The sequence below is a fragment of the Podarcis liolepis genome, assembly GCF_965112155.1.
Source record: "Podarcis liolepis genome assembly, chromosome: 6".
In the NCBI taxonomy this organism is placed as follows: domain Eukaryota; kingdom Metazoa; phylum Chordata; class Lepidosauria; order Squamata; family Lacertidae; genus Podarcis; species Podarcis liolepis.
The window spans coordinates 66,882,430-66,906,692 of NC_139559.1; the positions used below are offsets into that span (position 1 = coordinate 66,882,430).

General features: G+C 42.2%; 1 protein-coding gene across 4 annotated transcripts in view; it reads right to left on the reverse strand.

Annotated features, from left to right (window-relative positions):
- The window catches only part of ADGRL4 (adhesion G protein-coupled receptor L4), an 88,913-nt gene that overhangs the window by 9,704 nt on the left and 54,946 nt on the right, over window positions 1-24,263 (reverse strand). For 3 of the 4 annotated variants that reach the window (XM_083510644.1, XM_083510643.1, XM_083510642.1), the window contains 5 exons: window positions 23,629-23,822; window positions 19,701-19,877; window positions 16,972-17,175; window positions 13,244-13,464; window positions 11,636-11,702 (listed from right to left, as the gene is read on the reverse strand). In XM_083510644.1, the coding sequence (XP_083366770.1) occupies window positions 11,636-11,702; window positions 13,244-13,464; window positions 16,972-17,175; window positions 19,701-19,877; window positions 23,629-23,822 (863 nt within the window). Of the gene's footprint in view, window positions 1-11,635; window positions 11,703-13,243; window positions 13,849-16,643; window positions 17,176-19,700; window positions 19,878-23,628; window positions 23,823-24,263 lie in introns of those variants that run through there. The other variant, XR_014527830.1, reaches the window with a different exon arrangement.

The following is a 24,263-nucleotide window of genomic DNA, read 5'->3' on the forward strand; positions in this document are numbered from 1 at the left end:
CCACCCACATGACTCTGGCCCTAATGGTGTAATTTTCTGCTTGTGAGAGATCTACTAGCATAATCATACACTTTCATTATGTGCTGTTCATGATTAGTACTGTTTAACATTAATGGCTACTAGTATTTATTGTTTTCTTTTTCATTGGGTGAAATGACATGTCGGGTCCAAATAATGCTGTTAATAATGGGATGATGTTAATAGCGGGAGGTTCAGAGATGCGACCCATGAGGCACAATCCACTGGAAAGATCTCCTGCACAAGTCCCATTGAAACCAATGCGTATTCCTCAAGAACACATTAAATGACAGGTGGAAGATGTGCAAGAGCATGGTCAAATGTGCCCTGCTGTCATTTCGATGTCCTGTATAATAGCTCTCATTACCTCTTTACATCAGTATCTGTGGTAACAAATGTCTAAAGTGAGCTGCTGTAAAAAGATAGGCTATGCAGGAGACTGAAATCTGCAATTTTTGCATTCTTACATCAACATGAAAAGGCTTATGCTTTTTCCTCAACAGTAATGTGAATGCAAAATCTAAATGGGCAACAATGAAATTTGCCTTCTTTTTTCTGTTAAGGTAGCTCAACTCTCCACTACATCCCCCCAAATGCACTTCCACTCTTTGAGTTGAGAGAAAGGATTCAATGAATCTATCACATATAAATAAATGGTTAGATGGGTCAGATATGTGTGGGTCTCAAAATCAAGTGCAAAACTCTCCACTGCATTTTCCAAAATGGGAAAAACTCAAAACAAAACTATATTGGAAAAAAGCTTACAGAATCAGAGAATCATAGAGCTGGAAGGGACCAGAAGAGTCATCTAGTCCAACTGCCTGCAGTGCAAGAATCTTTTTGCACAACATAGGGATCAAACCCATGACCCTGAGATTAGTAGTCTCATGCTCTACCAACTGAGGTCATATGAATCCATCATATGATTTAAAGAAAAACAACAACAGCAAGGAGAGAGGTAAGAAGAGAGAAGGGTTATGTCATGATAAAGGCTGTGAACACATGACCAGCTTAAAGTGCAACAAGTTTATTCTTTTTCTCTGTTCCCATTGAAGTTGGTTTGGGGGCAAACACATCAAAATGCAGTGCTTCATAAGAAATGACAAAATAGATGTGAACTGTGGCTAATGTCATGTGTACACTGCTTCCCAAACCACTGGTGGGAGCACACTGGATGCAGATTAAATGGGAGTGTGTGCATAGCCAAAGAATTAAGGGGAGGGGGTATGGCTGAATATTGTTTAGTAGCTCAATGGGCAATGTTGTGGGATCCTTTTGGGTTAACAAGCTGAGAAGCTTGTCTTGCACAGATATCCATGAGAGCCAAGGTCACTTATTAAAGTAGGGCTACTCTCAAACAGCAGGGAAACCCATTTTCAGTGTCCAACTGTGAGAATGCTTCCTGGAAAGAGATTCAGAAAGAAAAGGCTTCTGGGCTTTTGAGGGAATGCAGACATAATACGGTAGCCTACAAATCCGCTCCACTTCCCAGTGGGGAGGAGTTACGGTGGACCATGTGGCCATCCACTCCCCTCCAGGAGCAGGGGACGAAGTCCCACATCATCCAGAGATTCCCGGCCACAACATTCACCAGGCAGCCAATCTGCTGGCGGGGGGACGGGGGCGGTGGGGATGGGCCCCATTTAAACTGAGGTGCGAACCAGAGAGCTTCCTCTTGGCTTGCTTCCTGGATCGTTAGGCACTGGTTGATCTTATGATGGGCGAGGGGAGGTGTGGCCATCACCTGCCCCTCCAAGCTTAAGGGTATTCCATTAAAGGAATCCGGGTGTGTGGATCTTGTCCGAAGCCCGGGGTAGGGCTAGGGCCATGCCATGACCCCGTTGGGAAACCAGGGGGAGCTCGAGATGGTTTGCATCGACAGGGCTCCCCCTACTGGTGGTTGAACCTCACTGGACTCCCTACGTGATGGGCAGGAGTCAGATATAGTCGGGTCAATTCCAATGTCTATGCCAATCCCGCTCACATTCTGTAACCAATGAAACTGTGGCCTAAATTTACCCAATAACATTAACCTAATATCCATGTTCTTGTGTCTTATTCACCAACAAGGGGGTGGTCTCAGGGTCTCAGCACGCAACATTTTTTCTTTCTACTAGCTGTCGTAGAGAGAGATGGACTGGTTGCATTACAGGAACAGTGAATGGACTGAATCGAGATTCTCAAGTTATGAGAACGTGAATCTGGATTATTTCCAGGTACAAAGGATATTGGATCATTCTTGTGGTCCCCAGCTACAGCCAAGCCTGTTGTGGGGTAGCGATTTGTATTTGTTCCTGAAACCATTTCAAACTGCTTGATCCCAAAGGTATCTGACAAGGCATAGCTGCCCATACTGTAGCTTATTTATATTCTTAGCAATATCTGATTCCACAGCTTTCTGTGTAAACAACAAAAAAGTAAAACATCTTTTAAATGAAAAGCTATTGAACACTACAGTATACAAAGAAACCCGCCAATGTACTAACACTATTGTGCCTGTTTACAGATGGAAAAAAACAGCAAGTATGAATCATTGTAATTCTAAGTTCCTTCAGAGAGAATTACAAGACCATATGATATCCTAGCGTGTTAGATTTTGCATTAGGATCCATGACTGAGTTGTAAGACATCCAGACAGCTCCATATTGAGCACACATCTGAGGAATACAAGTTATTTCATCTTATGTTGGCAGTTTGCTTAAACAGCTGGCTTTGAATGTGTTTCTTGCCTTATGCTGGCATACAGGAAGAAGAGCTGAATTTTGATTTGCCTAGCCATAGACTTTGTTCAGAATTATCCAAAGAAAGGCTACGAGCATCTAATAGTTTTCTAGAGCAATTTTTGGTGTACATATATATGATTGCTTCACTTAGATTTTGTCACCTAAGCTTCAAAGGAGAATAATTTATCCTGCCTATTCATAGTAAGTTATGGGAAATCTGATGGTGTTGGCAGGAGGAGGGTGAAGCATGTTAAATTGCTGTGAGGAGAGTAATTAAATCCACCAGCTGTAATTTTGTGGTAATGGGTGGCATTTAGCAGAGGAAGACAAATTTTGATGATGGAACCTCAGTTTGAAGAATGAGGGAGAAGAAAGGATAGTGTTAGAATAGGCATAATACACTGTCTTGGCTGACTGGTAGTTAAGGATGGCTGAATCAGTCAATTCTGCTTTCTCTCATATTCTCATATTCTCAGTTGAGCATTCCACATTTCCACATCAGTTTCAAATATTTTGAACAAGTTCTCATGAAAATTCGGCAGCATTTTTACTGTGAATTTCTCCTGATAGACATCTTTTAATACACATACCTTTGCAAAGCAATATTGCTCTATATAATGCAGTTCTGAATGCTATTTTCACAAACATATGCCTTTCCGTGCAGATTTTATCCTTATATATGCATTTTTTGTACACATTATTTTGCCAGACAACTGTATTGAAAAATTCAGAGAAGTGTGAATTTGAAAAGATGACTGGGTTTTGGTTTACACATTGTTTCAAAAATAGCTTCATCTATAAATGTAGATCAGATTTCTCCCCAGTCCCAATCTGGTGGGCATTGCACTAGGTGAAATGTGGTTTTTAGCAGATAGGCAATGCCCTATATAGTATGACATGGAAAATTACAAATGAACTAAGACGGAAGCACTACAATGTTCTGCCTTAGTGGGTTTGTTACGGTTCTTGTGCAGTAACTTTTAAACAATAAAAGAGTTACTGTTAATCTTCTGCAGTCTCTGGCATTCATTAAATTAGGCAGGGATAGTGGAAGCATATACCTACTAATGTTTTTGATCCCCTTCCTTTGTTTTCTCATTCAGCCTGCGTAATAATTGTGAATGTTTGTGATAGAAAATAGTTGTTATTTTTACCTGCCCATAGTCTTTAAGGTGGGATATAATTACACTGAAACAAATGAATGGCAGCTTTCTAAAGATATGACTGGGAACAGGATGGGAAACATGACGTGTTCTGCTTTAAGTTACTAACAACCCAACAGAAGCTCATTCAATGAAAGGCAGGTGCATGACACTGCTTTATAGTTTATTTCCTTTAGCAATGACAAAAGGCTTCCAGTTTCTCTCCATTAACCATCACTTTGAGCAGCAGTGAAACTGCAATCAGTAGTGCTGTAATGTCCTAAAAAGACCCAATGGGAATGATGCTATGTCATGATGTAACATTGTTCCCTTGGCCATTGTTGGGAAGAACAATGAGATATTTAAATTCAGACATGACTCACCAAGAACACCATCCTATTCATACCAGAAGTCCACCGGCAAAGTCACTTGGAACAATGTGTGTAAATTGCATTGGGCCATTCTGTGGGTCATTTCAGTGCCGTGAAGCTGCTGGCTGAAACTCTGACAGTACTTCAACTGGTGGGAAACACTTTGGTTATGGGAAAGAAACTGGAGAATCTCCTGCTGCCTCTTCTCAAAATGGGTAAGTCTCATTTGCCTCCTCCTAAATTGCCTCACAAAATGGCTTTTCTCCCTGCACACTTTCAAATGCATCTTTACAATACAAATCTCGCAAGGGGAAAACATAGCTTGGAGGATGCAAGGCAGGACTTGGAGCAGAAGGGTAGTTTGTGGGAAAAGAAATTATCTTCACATAATGCACAACTTCTCCATTTTTAATTGCCTGCTCTGAAACTGCTTTTTAAAAAGAAAGAAAAAGAAAGGGGAAAAATTATATCATGGTTCTAATATGTGCATTTGCACATAATGCACCGTTAACCCAGAAGAAAGCCTTCACTTGTTAAAATGCTAGTCATTGGGATGATAGGTCTTCACAATGTTTTTCACAGAGCAGGAGAATGCCCTGATGTTGTCTTATGAGTACATATATTAGTGCTTGATATTATGTAAAACAATTCTAGAGTTAGCATAACCAACCATAATTTTTAATTGAGTGCTAAGGGTTTTAAAATACACAAAAATCTGTTAATGCATATGCAACAGATCTGTGTGGACTTGGAGTCATAGTCACAGTGGAACCCATCCAATCAATTAATCATAGATTGGGGTGTCCCCCCCCATTCTTCTTCTTCACATAGTAAAAAGAGTGCTTGCTCTTACAAGGTGCTATTGTTCCTGCTGTTTTTCCTTGTGCAGTCCCAACGATTTCAGAAAGGCTACTGTGGGTGGCATGTTTGCAACTGGAGATGTAAGCAGCAATCTCAAATGACTGGTTTGAGGACCTGCAGAAGCTGGTGAAGCCACCCCCTGCCCCAGTATGCAATTAGATGTTGCCCAACATTTGCTTGAATTAGCCTGTGATTTTATATTCATTTACCTGGAAGTAAGCCCCACTGAACTCAGTAAGACTTCTGATAGGCAAAGGATGTTAGTGGATTATGTATGAATGTAAATATCCCATCGAGACCAAAGGAATTACTTCGACGTCCATTGTTAGGCCAAGTCTTAATTGCTTCTGTCAGTGAGGCAAGCTATAATTTTTTTGCATCTTTATGCCCTATACGTTTTGCAACTGTTATTATTTTTACAATTTATACAGATCTTAATTGGCAAAAGCATTCCAATTTTACTCGGCTCCATTCTTACTTTTCCGTAATGCGCAACAACACACTTTTGTACCTGCATGAAAAAATCTGAAGCTGAACAGTGCAGAAAGGGGGGGGGGGGGAGCACTATAAAAATAATTAAGGTTAAACTGCTTGGGGGCAAGTGCAATCAAAACAATCCTTTACAAACTGTACTGTAGCTGAACAATTCAAAAAGCAACTATTCTGAATATAAGCAAATTCAAAGGGAGACGATCCCCTTTTGTACCCCCCCCCCGCCTTCTGATAGAAGACTACTGAAAACTGTCTGGTATCAAAGCTTCTCATGGATTAGACCTTCTGCGGCTCTCTGTTTCTACAAAAGAAGAGACAACCCAGGAAAGGGAAAGCTAATTCTAAAGATTTTGACACACTACTTCTGAGTCTGTTGAGTGCTTCACATTCAAAACTTCAAAAATGAAGCTCCCAAATCATATCTTTTCTACTTTCTCAGGCTCTTGCTCAATAATTGATGAAACCATCTATATGCTGATGTCAAATCTTAGAAAAACGGGGATGGTGGTGGTGGGGAGAGAGATGTCTCCTGCTGCTCTTTTAGTTATATACTTGCTTTAAAAAAATATCATATGAGATATGGCTCCTTCAAAAACGTCTGATGTTCAGGAGCAGCTGCATAGGCATCATTCTCCCCAATGACCCTTATTATCAATGTTAGAATTAACAAGCTTGAATTCTGATGTGCAATCTGGCATGAATGAGGACAGATTTCTGTCTTCTGGCTAACGGATGGGTGAAAATGCTGCTTCGGTGCTGTTCAGTCAGGATGGCAGGGAGTTAAGCTGATAACAGTGCAACAGCTTAAGCCGGAAAACGAAAATGTATGCCATATTAATTGCCTGAAATTGCACACAAGCTGGCAGTCAAACAATGAAAGGTACGTCTTGCTGTCTGATTTCTCTCATTATCATCTCCCTGATGAATACACCTGCCCAAATGCTTTACTTATTTCCTCTAGTTAGACGCAGCACTGGAAAATATTTAAGAACAACACCAAGAAGAAATACTGGGAGGGGGAAAGAAAAGAGGAGAGAAGAGATTAAAGGTTCTGTGGAGGGTATGCCTAATTTTTTTATTAAGAAAAATTATTGTAGAAAAACTGGACACAGATACCAGTAATAAATCCCACTGAACTCAACGGGACTTGCTTTAGAGTAAGACATGCATGCGCTTCAGGGGTCAAAACAGACATGACATTAATTGCATGATTGCAAGTTTAAATAGTTGGCATTCAGCATCAACACTGTGTGCAGGGGAAAGTTTTATGTTTAATCCTTTCCTCTATGTATGGTCCTGATGAAATCCAGTCCTCCCACAGTGGAAGTTATTTAAGAAACCCACAAATGGGGCATTTTTGGGGGCAGAACTGGATCAGCACCCTTTGCCGCTGTTGCATGATGTCTATGGGCCTGATCCAGGCCTCTTCACCATACCAGCCTTGAAGTCTGTTCAACTTCAAGTGTATTTGTCCCTGCCCCCACTTTCTGCACTGGCGGCGAAAATGGTGATGTCTCTCAAGCCCTGTTGTTACTGGAAAAGGTTTGGGTTAACCCCTAAATAAATATAATAATTATTTCACCCTATCATTTTATAGCACATCTTGTCCATGGATCATAATTATTCTTGCCTACTTATGCTGGCAGCATTTCTTTATTTCCCAATCTCCTGCACCACCTTCGTTACTCTTTTTTAAAATTAGATAATTGCAAACCCTCCCCCCCATCCTACATGACTTGTGTGCATTGATCTAATCTGAAACACAGCCTTAGATATATTGGTTGCAGTGCTGGAAAGGCTGTTAAGAGAAACAAGTTGGGGAAATTATCTTTAGCTTGCAGCTTGTTTTATGCAGGTTTAAAATACTCCTTTCCCCCTGTAGTTCAATCTATCAAATGTCTGACCCAGTCCTTTTCATGTATACTTACCCAGAGAATAACAATAAAAAATGCTTGATATGATCAATGAGGCTAATGGCATGCACTTCAGAATTCTAATGGCAGATTGGTATTAATGAGTATGTACGTTAGAGGGGAAAAGGTGTTGTTGATATGCTCAGAGAAGAACAAGTGCTTTTAGAGAAATGCCTAGGTGAACTAGGCTTTTCTATGAAGACATGTCAGATTTGCCTCAAAAGAAGTATCTGAAGTACCCAATGCAATCTACAGTCATGCACTCATTAAGTTATATGCAGCCTTCAAATAATATCACAGCATAGTCTAGCTCACTAAACTCCCCTAACACAGTCCTTTGCAATAGCAAAAATATGTGTTTAAAATATACGCCTTCTATCCACAGGATTGTGTGACTAGTTCTGTCTGCCCAAGAGAACTTTGGACTTGTGTTTCTTCAACACTTCTTTTTTGCAATGAAAAGATAGTTCAAAAATAGTTGGGTTTTGGCATGGTAAAAAGGTAAAGGGACCATTAGGTCCAGTCGCAAACAACTCTAGGGTTGCGGCGCTCATCTCACTTTACTGGCCGAGGGAGCCGGCGTACAGCTTCCAGGTCATGTGGCCAGCATGACTAAGCCACTTCTGGCAAACCAGAGCAGCGCATGGAAACGTTGTTTACCTTCCCGCCGGAGTGGTACCTAATTATCTACATGCACTTTGACGTGCTTTCGAACTGCTAGGTTGGCAGGAGCAGGGACCGAGCAAAGGGAGCTCAGCCCGTCGTGGGGATTCAAACTGCCGACCTTCTGATCAGCAAGCCCTAGGCTCTGTGGCTCAGCCTCTAAATGGAGTAAGACAAAAAGTCCCACTAGGCCCATGTCTATTGTCCAAGCCCTTTGGTGCACCCCAAGGAGTTCTTTGGATCTTGGCTGTTTTCCTGCTCACTAAAGGTATCATGTTTCTAAGAAAGCAGTAAAGCTGTGGCATATTTGTGTGTGCTTTACTTGAGAGCTGAAGTCCAGAAAAGCCTGCTTTGAAAAGGCTATGAAATTGTTGCCATCTACCCGAAACAAAATAATTCCCCCCCCCCTTCCAGTAGCACTTTAGAGACCAACTAAGTTTGTTCTGGGTATAAGCTTTCGTGTGCATGCATACTTCTTCAGATACACTGAAACAGAAGTCACCAGATCCTTATATATAGTGAGAGAAGAAGAAGAAGAAGAAGAGTTTGGATTTGATATCCCACTTTATCGCTACCTGAAGGAGTCTCAAAGCAGCTAACATTCTCCTTTCCTTTCCTCCCCCACAACAAACACTCTGTGAGGTGAGTGGGGCTGAGAGACTCCAAAGAAGTGTGACTAGCCCAAGGTCACCCAGCAGCTGCATGTGGAGGAGTAGAGATGAAAACCCAGTTCACCAGATTACGAGTCTATCGCTCTTAACCACTACACCACACTGAGTGGGGAGGGGTATTACTCAGAAGGGTGGTGGGAACAGGTGATTGGCTGATAGGTGTGGTAAACCTGTTGACGACTGTTAACGACTGCAATTGGTCTTACAGGGAAAAGCCAGGGGTGAGATGGCTAAAATAGCTATATCATGTATAATGAGATAAGAATCCAATGTCTCTATTCAGACCAGGTCTCTCCATGGTTTTAAGTTTGGTAATAAGTTGCAATTCAGCAACTTCTCTTTCCAGTCTATCAACCCATTAGTGCTTGAAAGCCACAATCATGTACAGCTTCATTCTGGCGGTTTCAGTTATTCTTCTAATTCCTGCTCCATAAAACAACACAGTGCCCTATTTCTGAAAACTCCTGCCATCTTGTTCAAAATAGCTTCTTCACTCCATCCAGGCAAAAAATAAAAATAAAAATGGAATGCAGCTTACTGAAACAGAACACTGCAAATATTTATGTTAACAAAATTAGTAATGTTGCCATACGGAATTTATATGCAGGGGTTAACCATAACTCAATGCCTCTCAATGAATGACAGCTGCCATTATATTTTGGATTGCGTTTCACTTCCTCAACCTGAAATTCTTGTTTGCAATTGGGTACTAAGCCATATTTACTTGTGAATATTTCAAGATGTTTTGATTGTCAGGTTAACATCATTGCTGATGTGTTCAGGAATGTGTGCATGAACTCCAGGCATCTGGGCATGTGTGGGGACTTATGGGTCCTTGGATCAGGAAAAATCAGTTTATCCTTTGGCCACAAATTCCTATAATCTGAAAAAACTTGTATGTACGTTGGTCCTAACAGTGTTCAGCACATTGGTTCACCAAAGTTTCTGTTAGTGGAATAAGGATTTGATTCTTCTTTCCTGATGAAGACCCCACCACAATCCACTCTGAAAGGTTGAAGGAACACATAGGAACAGAGTAGCTGAAGTATGGAGAGGAGATCAGTTAAAAAAACCCTTCCCTTTCCACTAATGGAAGCCTTTGTCGGATCAAAGACAGCCTTCTGTCTGTGTAAGGGATGCCATTGGATACAAGAGATGGGTGTGTGCGTTATTTTGCTTGCCTTTTCATGAGAAACTACTTAATTCACACTTCTTGAACCAATACACAAACTGAAACACATATATCTTTGAAAATTCACACTTTTCTAAACTTTGCAGTGCAGTTATCCAACCATATGTACAAAAATGCATATACTGTGGAAAATATGTGCTTCGACATGCATATATTTGTGAAATTGACAGATTATATTATATGCATTATATTAGGGGGAATTGCTGGGGGAGATATCAGTGATAGTCAAAAACTACACAACATTGTGCTTATTAGGAGAAATTCACACTGAATTGTTGACGGATTTTTAATGAGGGATTTTTATTTATTTTAAAAGTGCAAATTGTGGGTAAATTCAATCATGCTTATGATTATTTATTAGTTGCTTTCCTCACAAAAGTGGCTCAAAGCATCTTACTAAAACAATATTACAGTAAGAAGCAAGTATAGCAACCAACCATGAAAACCTCACAATGCAACTGTACTGATAAAAGACAGGTCTTACAGACCCCACCTCACAAAGCAGGCTACAAATACCTGAAATTCTTCAAATTAAGGCCCAAAAACCAAGGTTAAAAGGAGAAGTTTTTAAAATTGGAAAAATGAGAAAGTGAGAGAAACTGAAACTGGCAGATCCCTATTAGAAACAGCCATCTATCTATCTATCTATCTATCATCTATCTATCTATCTATCTATCAAACTGCTTTATAGATTGATAGTTGCAGTATTGTGTGCTACTTTAATCACATTTTATTAACAAATAAATAAGGACCAGAAGCTACAGCTTAATTGCCTACTCACAGCATCTGCTCTATCGCTTTGCCTTCTAACATTTCTTACTTGATCTCAATCCATTTTTACATGTGTAACTTAGCGGCACTTTGAAAATATCTTCATGCACTCAAGCGTGTTGTCGTTTTAAAAACACACACCATATTTTTGCTGCTGTTGTTTATAATGGGACACCAAAAGTTTCAGAAAGATCAAACCTGAAAACATTTCCAGTAGGAATTAAAAAGGCTCCTTTTTCCCAGAAGAAATAGAGGCTATCAATTCTTGACTTGCCTGCCCATGTGAAATAGTGGGTTTTTGTCTCTGATGTCGCAATTTTGTTTAAAATAGCCTTGATGATGGCAGGGTACACGCGAATGATAAAATCATAAAGATGACAGCCTAATCTTCAAAGATGACCGATCACAGATAAAAGATTAAGTAACTCAGCATTTGAAATACCAGATTATCTGTCTCCTGGCATAGTGTCTGTGTATCCCTCCTGCTGAGTTCTGCAGAGATATCACTGACATGTAAAGATGCTACATCTTACATACCAGAATTGCTACAGAGAATGCCGTTCCCTCAGGCCGTCAGGTTGAAAGAAACAGGCCCTCAAATGAAATATTAGTTAATCAAACATATGTCTGTGAGACAGGCAAAGTACTTGGGCGCGTAAAAGATAAGCATATTTTAGCGTGGCTATTTAAAAACAGCTAAAATAGTTCATTTTACCATATAATTAGCACTCACAGGTGGGGCAGTGATGGGTTAGTGATTATTATACACCTTATATTATCAATTTTATGTACCCCAATAATAAAAAAGCCATACTTACAAGAATGATTAGACATGCTGGTCCTATAAAACTCCATATAAAGTTGTTCTTTGTGCTGAGCCAACATCTGAAAAGTAAACAGTGCATAATGTTTGCAAATTTGCTTACAGATGAATCACGCCTGTCTTTGGAATCAGGTGTTTCTGAAGACTGGAAATGACTGCTAGTTGTGATGACTATATATTACCTCCAGTATCAGAATCAGTATGCTTCTGGGTACCAGTTGCTGGAGAACATGAATGGAAGTGTGTCATTGAGTTCATGGCCTGCTTGTGGCAGGGCCGGATTTAGGTTTGATGAGGCCCTAAGCTACTGAAGGTAATGGGGCCCTTTATATGTCCAGCTGTCCTTTGTCAACAACAAATTGTCGCTGTTTTTGTGTGTGTTGAATATATGCTATAAAGTAATTTATGGACCTAATAGGTATGTAGGTTTTATTTTATTTGTTTTTTATCTTATATTTTGGAAATGTATATGCATTTTTTCCCCTTTAAGTTTTTTAGGGGCCCCCAAGAGAGTGGGGCCCTAAGCTATAGCTTGTTTAGCTTATATGTAAATCCGGCACTGTTTGTGGGCTTCCCATAAGTATCGGGTTTGTCTCTGAGGGAACTAAATGCTGGCTTAGATAGGCTTTGAGTCTACCGGGCTCATTTTGTGTTCTTACGTTATGGCCACTAGATATGTGGTATTCCTCACTGTGGGAAGCCTATTGCTGAGGGAAGCCACAAGCCTGATTGTCTGAATTACCAGACTAGTGACCCTGCATGATATGTTTTTTCACCCAACATATCATGTTAAACCCGAAATAGTAGTCATCATAAAATAATGTTGTACACCACCCCAACCTCTGAGTGTTGCGAGATTCTTTTATCAGTGCTGGGAAACCATTTTGTTGTGGTTTCAACAGAAGGAAAATAGGACCATTCATTTCACGGAAGGGGGCAGTTCTGTACAGACATGATATGCCCACCTCCTTATAGATATGGCAGCTTGGGTTGCACATCTGAGCTACCACAAGCATAAAAACCCATCTGGATCAGGGCATATGCCTTTGCGTCTAGAACTTAACAGTGAAAATTTCCATAAGTATCACGGTATGTATTCCCTGCAACCCAAGAAGCAGATGTGTGCAATCAAGTGTCTATGCATTCATACCCTGGTGGGTATGGCTTTCATGCCCAAACGTGCATCTGTCTGGGGCTAGATTCCTTCATCTAGTACTCAGAATTGCCTCAGAATATCCAGAGACTGGATTGATAGCAGTGTGCACAGCACTGACAAAATGGTATGGGTGGTGAACATTAGCTTCAATAATCTGTTTGAGGGAAGAGGAGATTGCATACACCTTTCATAGTTGCAGAGAGGCCACGCATCTCTTTCTGAAAAATAACCACCATAGTCGTCAAAGCTGGCTGGGCCAACCGTTTCTTCGATGGGTAGTCGCAGTCCAATATAATGTACACAGGAGTGTGCAGGCAACTCACTGTTATGTGAACATAGTTTCCTGTCAGAAACATGCTTAGGCGATCACATCTCAGTGGGCTGACGCAGGAAGAAGTCATGTCAGAACTATCTATAACTAAAGTCAATATGTAAACAATGAATTACACATCAGTTCTTTCGTAGTATTTCGATCCCAGTGCGGCAGAAATGCCAACCACCACTGCTGGGCTCACGTAGCCAAAGATATAGAAATTCTTGTGTAAGAATCCTTTATTGTAGATTACTCCAACAACTATAAGGTACAGGTGAATGCCTTCGATACACATCCATGCGAAGGCAGCTAAGAGGAAGTAATGGAGTAATCCTGCAGTGATTGAACAGAATAGCTAGAAGGGAAAACAGAAAAAAGCATAAGTGAATAACATAAAAGACTCCATATCTTGCAATGCAGGTTAAAAATGTTGTCATAGTACAGTACCAGCAAAACCTCTTCCACTGGAAATTTGTCTCGATAGGAAAATTGCCCAGGCCCTGTCATTACTTTTCTGTAAGTACACAGGAAACCACCAAACCCATTTCATTTTAAAACTCAGACCTCATTCTCATTTCTTTTTGCCTGTGTGCCTACAATCACATGAAATACACAAACTGATGAAGCAGATGATATATATTTTCCGCAGAATGTGTTCAACCTTATATATACCCCCTGCTCCACATGGGCATGTATACAAGCAGCCCCTTTTTACACTGAAACAAGACCAGGACAACCCCTGTCAAAGTAACCCTCTACCATCGCCATCGATCCCTGGCATTGAATGTGTTGGCCTAGTGTGGGGCTCCGAGGAGAGCTTGGCTGTCTGGCGGGTGTACCGGCCACCTAGCGCACCAGCAGCCACCCTGTCAGGCCTATTGGAGGCGGTGGCCTGCTGGGCCTTGGAGTTTCCTAACCTATTGGTATTGGGGGACTTTAACATCCATGCTGATGCCACTCCCTCCTCACAGGCTCTGGACCTGGTGTCTTCCATGGCGACACTAGGGCTCTCCCAGTTTGTTTCGGGCCCCACACATCAAGCAGGCCACATGCTGGATTTGATCTTTGGCGTAGGTATAGATGTGATCATGTCTCCTTCGATGAAGGTGCCATGGTCTGATCACTACGCTCTGAAAGCCAGGATTGACTTTCCACCCCCACCCTGCTTAGGTGGCGAGCCGATTTGGGCTCGCCCGCAGAGGCTGATGGACCCTGATAGATTCCGCCAAGCCTTGCGGGACCTTGCTCCCCCTGGCGACTCATTGACTGAGCTTGTTGAGGGCTGGAATACCCAGCTCCTGGCAGCCATCTATGAGATCGCACCTAAGCGCCCTCTGCGACCCTGCAGAAACCGGGCTACCTGGTTTACCGAGGAGCTCCGGAAAATGAAGCGGGACCTCAGACGGCTAGAGCGAGTATGGCGGGGTGCCCGTGACGGAGCCTCAAGAACATCTTATAGGGCTTTTATGAAAACCTACGAGATGGTGGTGAATGCTGCTAAGAAGTCATACTTCTTGGCCTCCATTGCATCCGCTAGCTCTCGCCCAGCGCAATTATTTAGTATAATTAGGTCTTTAACGTCCCTTGAGGGACAGCCAAATTTAAATAACAATTTGACACAAAGCTGTGAGGCATTTGCGAGCTTTTTTGCGGAGAAGGTCTTGTTGCTCCGCCATGACCTCCCTGCCAATTTGGATACAATAAAGGAACTGGAGGCCCCTCGACTGTCCTCGGGTCCAGTATTGGACCACTTCGACCGGATATCCCCAGCCGATGTGGACAGACTCCTCCGAGCTGGAAAGCCCACCACCTGTCCTCTTGACCCGTGCCCGTCTTGGCTGATTAGAGCGTGTCCAGATGAGGTGCAGGCCCTCCTGGGGGATATCATCAATTTGTCCCTTGGCACGGGGACATTCCCAGGGGAACTGAAGGAGGCAGTGGTGCGCCCGCTCTTAAAGAAAACATCATTAGATCCTTTAGATCTATGCAATTACCGCCCGGTTTCGAATCTTCCATTCCTGGGTAAGGTGATTGAGAGAGCGGTTGCTGAACAGCTTGGTGGGTTTCTGGATGAAACATTGGCTCTGGATCCATTCCAGTCTGGCTTCCACGCTGGTCATGGGACTGAGACGACTCTGGTTGCCCTAACAGATGATCTTCGTAGACAGCTGGATCGAGGTGGGTCGGGGCTGCTGATTCTTCTAGATCTGTCAGCAGCTTTCGACATGGTCGATCACGAACTTCTGGACCACCGCCTTGCCATCGTGGGGATCCAGGGCACAGTCCTTCAATGGCTGTGCTCGTTTCTCTCTGGTCGGGGACAGAGGGTGGCACTTGGGGGGGAATTGTCATCGCTCCACTCCTTGGTGTGTGGAGTACCTCAGGGTGCGATACTCTCCCCGATGCTTTTCAACATCTTTATGCGCCCCCTTGCCCAGCTTGTTCAGAGTTTTGGGCTGGGTTGCCATCAGTATGCCGATGACGCCCAATTCTATCTGTTGATGGATGGCCATCCTGACTCGGCCCCAGACACACTGACCAGATGTTTGGAAGCTGTGGCTGGATGGTTACGTGGGAGCCAGTTGAAGCTAAATCCTTCAAAGACAGAGGTCCTGTGGCTGGGACGGGGCGATATGGGATGGGGGGGGCAACTCCCATCTCTTGCGGGGGCGCAATTAGTGCCAGCACTGTCCGTTAAGAGTTTGGGTGTAATCTTCGACACCTCCCTTTCCATGGAGGCGCAGATTGCAGCTATAACAAATGCGGCATTTTCCCATCTCCGCCAAGCTAAGCAGTTGGCTCCTTACCTCTCTCGCCCTGACCTAGCCACTGTGATCCACGCGACGGTCACCTCCAGACTGGATTATTGTAACTCGCTCTACGTGGGGCTGCCCTTGAGACTGACCCAGAAACTCCAGCGGGTGCAGAATGCTGCAGCGAGACTCCTTACGAGGTCTTCGCTGCGAGATCACATTCACCCGGTGCTATACCAGCTGCACTGGCTCCCGGTGGAGTACAGGATCAGGTTTAAGGTGCTGGTTTTAACCTTTAAAGCCCTATACGGCCTAGGACCCTCGTACCTACGAGACCACCTCTCCTGGTATGCCCCACAGAGAAACTTACGGTCTTCAAATAAAAACATCTTGAAGGTCCCAGGCCACAGAGAAGTTAGGCTTGCCTCAACTAGAGCCAGGGCTTTTTCGGCTGTGGCTCCGATCTGGTGGAACACTCTGTCACAAGAGACCAGGGCCCTGTGGGACTTGACATCTTTCCGCAGGGCCTGCAAGACAGAGCTGTTCCACCAGGCCTTTGGCCAGGGCACAGCCTGACTCCCTCCCTCGGCAATCTTCGCGGAGCTCTGGCCCAATGGTTGCCAGTGGCTTGAATTAATTAATTTTATAATGAATGATTTTATAGTGTTGTTTATGCTGTACTTTTGTACTGTTTTATTGTTGTTAGCCGCCCTGAGCCCGGCTTCGGCTGGGGAGGGCGGGATATAAATGAAATTTAACATAACACATAACATAACATAACATAAATTGGCATTAACACCTTCTGATATTATTGGAACATGGTCAATTTAAAATCAGTTAAAAATCTGCTTCCATTTTGTCTTAGTTAAGGCTCCCATTCTCAGAGTGGACCACTGGCAGAAGACCCTTCCTTCTCTTCAATGAGGCTTACACTTTCTGAATGGGATTTCCTGGAATCCTTAAATGAGTGTTTTATATCCACAGCTATTTGTGGGTAAAACATTCACGGGGAAACTGGGAAATGCTACTTGCACCTCTGAAAAAGGCACTTTAGAGCACACATTTGTTTTCCTACCCAACATGAAATGGCATGAGGAAAGGTCACGTACCTTATTATTGTTCATGTTAATTCCAACAAGAAAAATTAGCTCAGCCAGAAAAAGGCTGCAACAGAGATTTTTGTGAATTGTTGTCCTTGTACTTTGAATTTCACTGAAGAACCAGAAAGTGAAAATGCACATGGAGAGGCAGATCAAGGAGATAATTATTCCAAGCTGAGTAATTCTTGTGAGAATATAATAATTCTTGTCATCCTGGGAGGGGAAAAATAATAATATAACATATTGGAGAGAATGGCTAAAGAATAGCTTCTTTAAAACCTCATTTGATACTGGAGTTCTGATTCTATTTCATTTCCCCCCTCCATACTCCTTGTTAAAATACCCAGCCAAGTTATTGGTTGAAATGCTTTACACATTTTAAAATTGATTTTATTAAGGTACTAGTTGGTACAAGGAAGTGTGCAAGGAAAAATCATAGAACTTGGACAATAGGACTTATCTCCTCCTCTGCCTGTGCCTTCTAAATTTGCTCTGGAGGATTGGGGGAAACCCCAGAACAGGTTTGGGGGAGTGCAGTGGGGGTGCAGGCTATCTGTTATCTGGTTTTGCATTGGTATGCCTGGATAAATATAGATATCGATTTCTTCAGGGACTGTAGAGATCGTCAGATTGAATTGGCAATTATCTGTCACCAAAAGCCATAGAGCCCAGCATATTTCTTTTCCAAGTAGCTGTCATTAATTTAACTGCCCATTAATACCTTATGACAGAATAATGTAATGGATATCATTTGAAGTGCTTTGAAAATTATCCCACTCAAAGAGATGGAGCATAAACCTGGGGTTTTTTTAAATTTTATTTTTAGAAAACGAAAACAATTCACTCTTGACTTGTCTTGTAACTTGCACCTCACTTGCTTTCAGATTAATATTTTAAACCCAAATTAAGTAAACACCCCGCAGATGCAAAACACACTCTTGTATTTGAGGACTCCTCATGAGCTGCGAAGGAGTCTAAGTATAACTCGAGGGAGGGAGCTTTTTATTTTTGGACAGAGGATTTAGCCGACTTGAGAGTATTAGCACAAACACATTGCATTGACACATGCTGGGCTCTTCATGCTGACAGATTCTGCTTCTTAGTTGCTAAAAGCAACTTACAATTTCAGTTCAAATGTGAGGGGTTTTTTGGGAAAGTGTTTTGACTCTCTCTCTCTCTTTTTCTCTGTGATCACTTGGCCTGTATTTAGAATCCATGTCCATTTTATTGCGATCTTCCTTTAATCTGATCCTCAGCTATGTACTTCTTTTTAAATTTCTTACTGAGAATATTTCAACTGAACAAAATAAAATAGAAATAAAAAAGTGAATAAAAAAATCTAAAAGGAGGGGAGAAGGTATGTTATATCACTATATATGCAAATGACTACAATTCCATATATGCTTGTCTAATATTAATGTTATTATACCCAGTAGTTGTTTTTGTTGAATGCTAAGTGCTACATATTGGAAATGGGTACACATGGCCATCACAATAAAGTATTTCCACTTTTTTGTATCATTCTACATTTGCTTTTTCTTTAAATAAAAAGCACTATGGTTTTGAAAAGTCTGAAGTTCTGTTTGTTCATACATTTCTTTTTAGTCAGGTTTACTTCTGAGAAAAATTGGCCTATTGCATATTCTGTGGTCATATCCGCATCTTACATAGTTTATGCCACTTTAACCAACCTAGCTTCCCCGAAACAATCCTTGGAACTGTAGATTGTTAAAGGTGCTGAGTATTATTAGGAGGCCTCTATTCCCCTCACAATTCCCAGGGTTTCCTGGGAAGATTGATTGTTAAAGTGTTCTGGGAATGGTACCTCTATGAGGGGAATAGGGGTCGCCTAAAAACTCTCAACACCTTTAACAAGCGACAGTGCCTGGGAATCATGGGGGAAACCGTGACTGTTAGTAGCATAAATAGTACTTTTACAGCTGCTCAGTGACTGTGAATGGTCTCTCTGCCCCGTTTTCTGTTTGTAAAATGAAGATAGTAGTGACTTAAGTCTCAAGGTTATTGATAAGCATGAATAATATATGGATAATAAATATTATGGGAGTTGAAAAATGCTCAATGGCAGTTAAAAACAAATAGTAAACAGGGGGAGAGTAGAGTAGTTAGCACCCATATAAGAGATAGCATGTGCATTACATTGTTATAGGGATGTGAGTGGTGCTGTGGGTTAAACCACAGAGCCTAGGGCTTGCCGATCAGAAGGCTGGTGGTTCGAATCCCTGCAATGGGGTGAGCTCCTGTTGCTCGGCCCCTGCTTCTGCCAACCTAGCAGTTCGAAAGCACAAAGTGCAAGTAGATAAATAGGTACTGCTCTGGCAGGAAGGTAAACGGCGTTTCCATGCGCTTCTCTGGTTCACCAGAAGCGGCTTAGTCATGCTGGCCACATGACCCGGAAGCTGTATGCTGACTCCCTCGGCCAGTAAAGTGAGATGAGCACCGCAACCCCAGAGTCGTCCGTGACTGGACCTAATGATCAGGGGTCCCTTTACCTTTACATTGTTATAATGGAATATTCACAGTGTAACGTTCAGGGACATCCTAACCATGAAAATATCTACTGCTGCTAAAGAATTATCCCATTGTGTATTTGCTCGGTGAGAATAAAGTGATAGACCAAGCGAGGAAGGAAGTAACAATTTAACGGCAGAGACCAATTGGTTCTACACACAAACTATTTAAAGAAATTAATAAACACTATATTTAAAAAGAGCACTTACAACTTCAGAGTTGTTTGAGGACATCAAAACAGCAAAATGGGTAAGATGATTGCATCTGCATGTGGTATGGGTGCTATTGAAATGTGCTCGTTCACATCCTTCTGTAGACCAGTTTCCTTCCATTGTGTCTTCTGAATAATTCCAAAATGCACACTTAACATCTTTTTTGTCTACAGTCTGGAACAGAAGGAAAAATTTTAATGGATGGCAAGAGGCACAAACCCACTCAATAAGAAGTATCGCCTACATTAGCAGAGGCAATTCATCACAATGCCTTTATTCCACAAAACCCAGAATCTGAACTGTTCATAATTCAGGTTCAGGAGAAACACAGGAATAAAAACAAAGAAAATCAGAACAGAAAGATGAAACAAGATAGGTAAAAGAAGGTAGACTAAAGAGAGGAAGGAAAACTACATCTGCTTTCTCCTTCTTTTCAAACATTGTTCCTGAGTTTTAGAAATCAACAGTCCAAATAATGGATTTAAAAATGTCTGTACAATTAATATGTTTGCTCCTGTCCATTTCTAGTGGCCTTATTTTGACCAGGACTTGCTAATTCTTCTCTTTCCAGAGAGTGTATATGACTGTACTACAGGCCTTGGACTTTTTGCACCACCTGACCTTCTAGTCTTTGAAATGGGTTTGTGGGAGGAGAGGTCATTGTTTTGTTGTTTTTGTTTTAACTACTTGCATGTCAAATCCCCCCCCCCCCGGGAGAATAAAGACACTAGGACACGGAATTTTAGGTTAATGTTAATGTGCAAAATTTAGGCCACAACTGTATTGGAATGTGAGCCATATTGGTATAGGCATTGGCACCAACAGACTATATCTGATTTCCTGCCGGCCTTGCAGGAAGTCTGTAGGGGTAAACCACCAGTAGGGGGAGCCCGCTGATGTGGATTGACTCTAACATCCCCTGGGCATGGCTCTAGCCCCTCCACAGACTTCGGATGAGATCCAGACACCTGGGTTCCTTTAATGGAATACCCTTGAGCATGGAGGGGCAGGTGATGGCTGTACCTCCCCCCCCATATAGCTATTCCAATGCCTACCTGCCACATGAGCCCAAAGCTCGCTGCCAATACCCTCACACCTGCAACCAAACTCCTATTCCTTTGATAATATCAGCCAACCAGGCGTCATTTCCGCCACTGGAAAGATGAATGCCTTCTGCCCAATAGAGGGCCTCATTGTTATAGACAATTCCTGGGTGGCAAATCACATGGCAACCCAGTGCCAACAACTTCCATGTTACAGCATGATCCAAGAGTTTCCTGACCTTGTTAGTGGAAGCTGGGCAGCAACTGTCATACCAAATGTCAATAATTGCAACTGTCATACCAAATGTGTCTCTCTATGAGTTGTGACCATAAAATAGCCATTTTGGGGAAGGTTATTGACAAGTCCTCAAAGTCCTTTTTAATGCTTAGTCTCAAGTTGAAGCCTTTCCTGGAGGGCAAGTCGTTCTTGCCCAGCTGGCACCACCAGTGCTGACCTGCCCAATCGGCCGCTCACTGCCTGGCATGGCCAGGCCCTCTCAGCTTAATGTGAGACACAGTCCTGCCCCAACGCTGAGGTGGGGGTGGGCCTGGCGGTGAGACTGCAAACCGCCCCCACTCAGAAGTGGAAGCGATTTACTTGTGTTTTTACTTAATATTTTTATCCTGTAAACTGCCCTGAGATCTTGCGATGAAGGGTGGTCTATAATTCATATTCATAATAATAATAATAATAATAATAATAATAATAATAATAATGCCCCATCTTTCTTGTTTTAGGCCCCATCTGCACCATACCTTAAAATCAGCATCATGCCACTTCAACAATCATAGCTGTAGTTCATTAAGGGAGTGGAGAGTTGGCAGGAGGCCGTTAATTACCTCGCAGAACAACAATTCCCAGAGTTGCTGGGAAGAGGGATTGATTGTTAAACCACTTTGGGAATTGTAGCTCTTTGAGAGGCCTTAGAACTCTCAGCATCTTTAACCAACTATTATAACGTCAGCCTGGATAGCTCAGTTGGTTTGAGCATGGTGCTGAAAGGGGCAAGGTTGCAGGTTTGATTCCTGTATGCGACAGCTGTGTATTCCTGTATTCCAGGGATTTGGACTAAGTGATTCTCAGAGTCCCTTTTCCTATTCTACTGTTCTATTATTCTAGGATTCTTCAGGGAAAGTCATGACTGTTTAAAGTGCTATGATACTGCTTGCCTAGTCTGGACTTTCATTGTCCATATTATTGCCCTTATCCTCCTGCAAAACAACATCAAAACCAAAAACCTTTCCTCGGCTTACCTGCTAAAGGTGCATACTGACACATTTAATATTCTACTTTTTATTTATTTATTATATTTGGATCTTGACTGCCTTCCCCCCAAAAATCATGATGACTTCTTCACAAAAGCCCTGGGAGGTAGACAAGGTCAATACATCGTTACTTCGCCAAGAATACTGAGTGGGATTTATGGCTGAGTCAGGATTTAATCACAGGATTTAATGCCATTCTACTTCCTATCAACTTCTGTCTATCATACACTATGTAACATCATGTCTTTTAGCACAGGAGGAAAGAAAGTAATTATATTAATTTCTCTAAATTTTCAGTGAAACTGTTCTTTTTCTGCCCCCCCCATTAAAAGACTTTTGAGTCACCTTTCAGGTCCAGTGCCCTCCCAAGAAGAGATACAAGATAGTTAATGAATTACAAGCACAATAAAAATAGCAATATAGTACAAGAAACAACAAATTATGCTCCTGAAAATGATAAGGAACTTCATCATAGAGTGGCTGGGGAAACCCAGCTGGAAGGACAATCTGCCATACAGGTATTGAAGTTGCACTCTTGGCATTATCAGTACCAGGCTCTATCCAGGCTTAGCACAGCAGCTAATGAAAAGCAGACTGAAATTAAAGATTTTAAGATTGTTTTTTTTTAGAAATTTCCGGTGGTGGGACTATAAATACCTCCTGAGGGAGGATATTCCACAGATGTGAGGCTGCTTCTGAAAGGCCACATCTTTTGAATCTAGCAACCTCTGATCATCAGGCTAGAGAGCAGAGCCCCAGAAGCTTCAAGCTCAAGCATAGAATTGTAGAGTTGGAAGGGACCGTGAGGGCCATTTGGTTGACCCCTGCAGTAAAGGAATCTCTCGCCCAACTTGGGGCTCGAACCCACAACCCTAAGATTAAGAATCTCATGCTCCACCATCCAAGTTATCCCAATATCCCATTCTCATATTGATGTAGGTAGCCCTTTGGAAAACCTGATTACAAACCATCTAGGGTCATAAATAACACTTTAAATAGGACCTGCAAACAATAGGCAGCCAGTGTGACTGGTACACAATACAGTAGGTGGGATGTGATCTGATTCTTTGTCCCCCTCAGGCATTCATACTGCCACATGCTGTACCAGCTGAAGTTTCCAAATAGCCTTTAATGGCAGCCCACGCACAACAGATTACAGCAATCTACTGCTGATTGCCCACCATGTCACCTGTTTGTGCTATGCAGCACCAGCACCATTAACTTCAGTGCCCTGCTAAATTTTGCTCATCTGCTTTTGCCTCTCTAGGCGAACGTGGCAAATGCAACAGATGCACAGCTTGTAAATGGAGGATGTTGAGAGGTGAGGAGGAGATTCGGATGACGCTAACCAATTATTGACAATTGTGTAGTAGAACCAACATGCAGTTATTAGTCTTGTCAATTCCTATCAACACTTTGCAGCGCTAACACACTCCCTCCCTGGCACTTGCTGAGCGGAAATCAGAATTGTAATTTCCCCTCTAATCATATTATATGCACATATCAGCAAATGACATAGGTGTGAGTGAACAACCAAATGAAAACAGAGTAGCTCCTTGTTACAACATAATTGTAGGCTTACTTTTAATCAGGTGTTCATTAGAAAGAAAACCTACCTGTGCATGTTTTAAAGTCAATGTTATTTTCTCTACTGGGTACAGCATAGGTGGCGTGGAGTGAATTGCGACAGCTATAACTGATGACCCTACTGTCTCTCCATGCTCTGAATTTTCCTCCAGTGAGAAGTTCTGCGATGATGAGAAGAGAGAGCCAATATTGCTGTACCGCAGAAACACAACTGCAACGGTGCCTATCAATCAAACAAACTGTGCTTAGTGGGTTGTAGCTTGTTTCCTAACAACCCTGAAGATAATAAGGAAATGACAAATAATAGATATCTGTATTTATTTTGCATGAAATATGCATAACATAACTTTTTTTTTGCCACACAGTTATTGAAAAGGTTAAGAGACAGTGAAAAATGTCTGCCTCTCAAGACAATATAACCCACCAGTATTAAAAATGAGTGTTTGTGATGCAAAATTAAGCAGATGGGTCCAAACTTTCCCTATTGTGACTAGAAGGGCTCCTTTGATTCAGAGAAGGCATTGAAGTCCAGCAGAGGCTCCTGCTGAAATGAGGAGGAATATTTTGTTGTTGCTGTTGGCAATTTCCTCCATTGCTCCTGCAGCTCCCAGTGCCACCTCCCACACTGTTCTCCCCCCCAAACTTCCAGAGCAGATATTCAGGG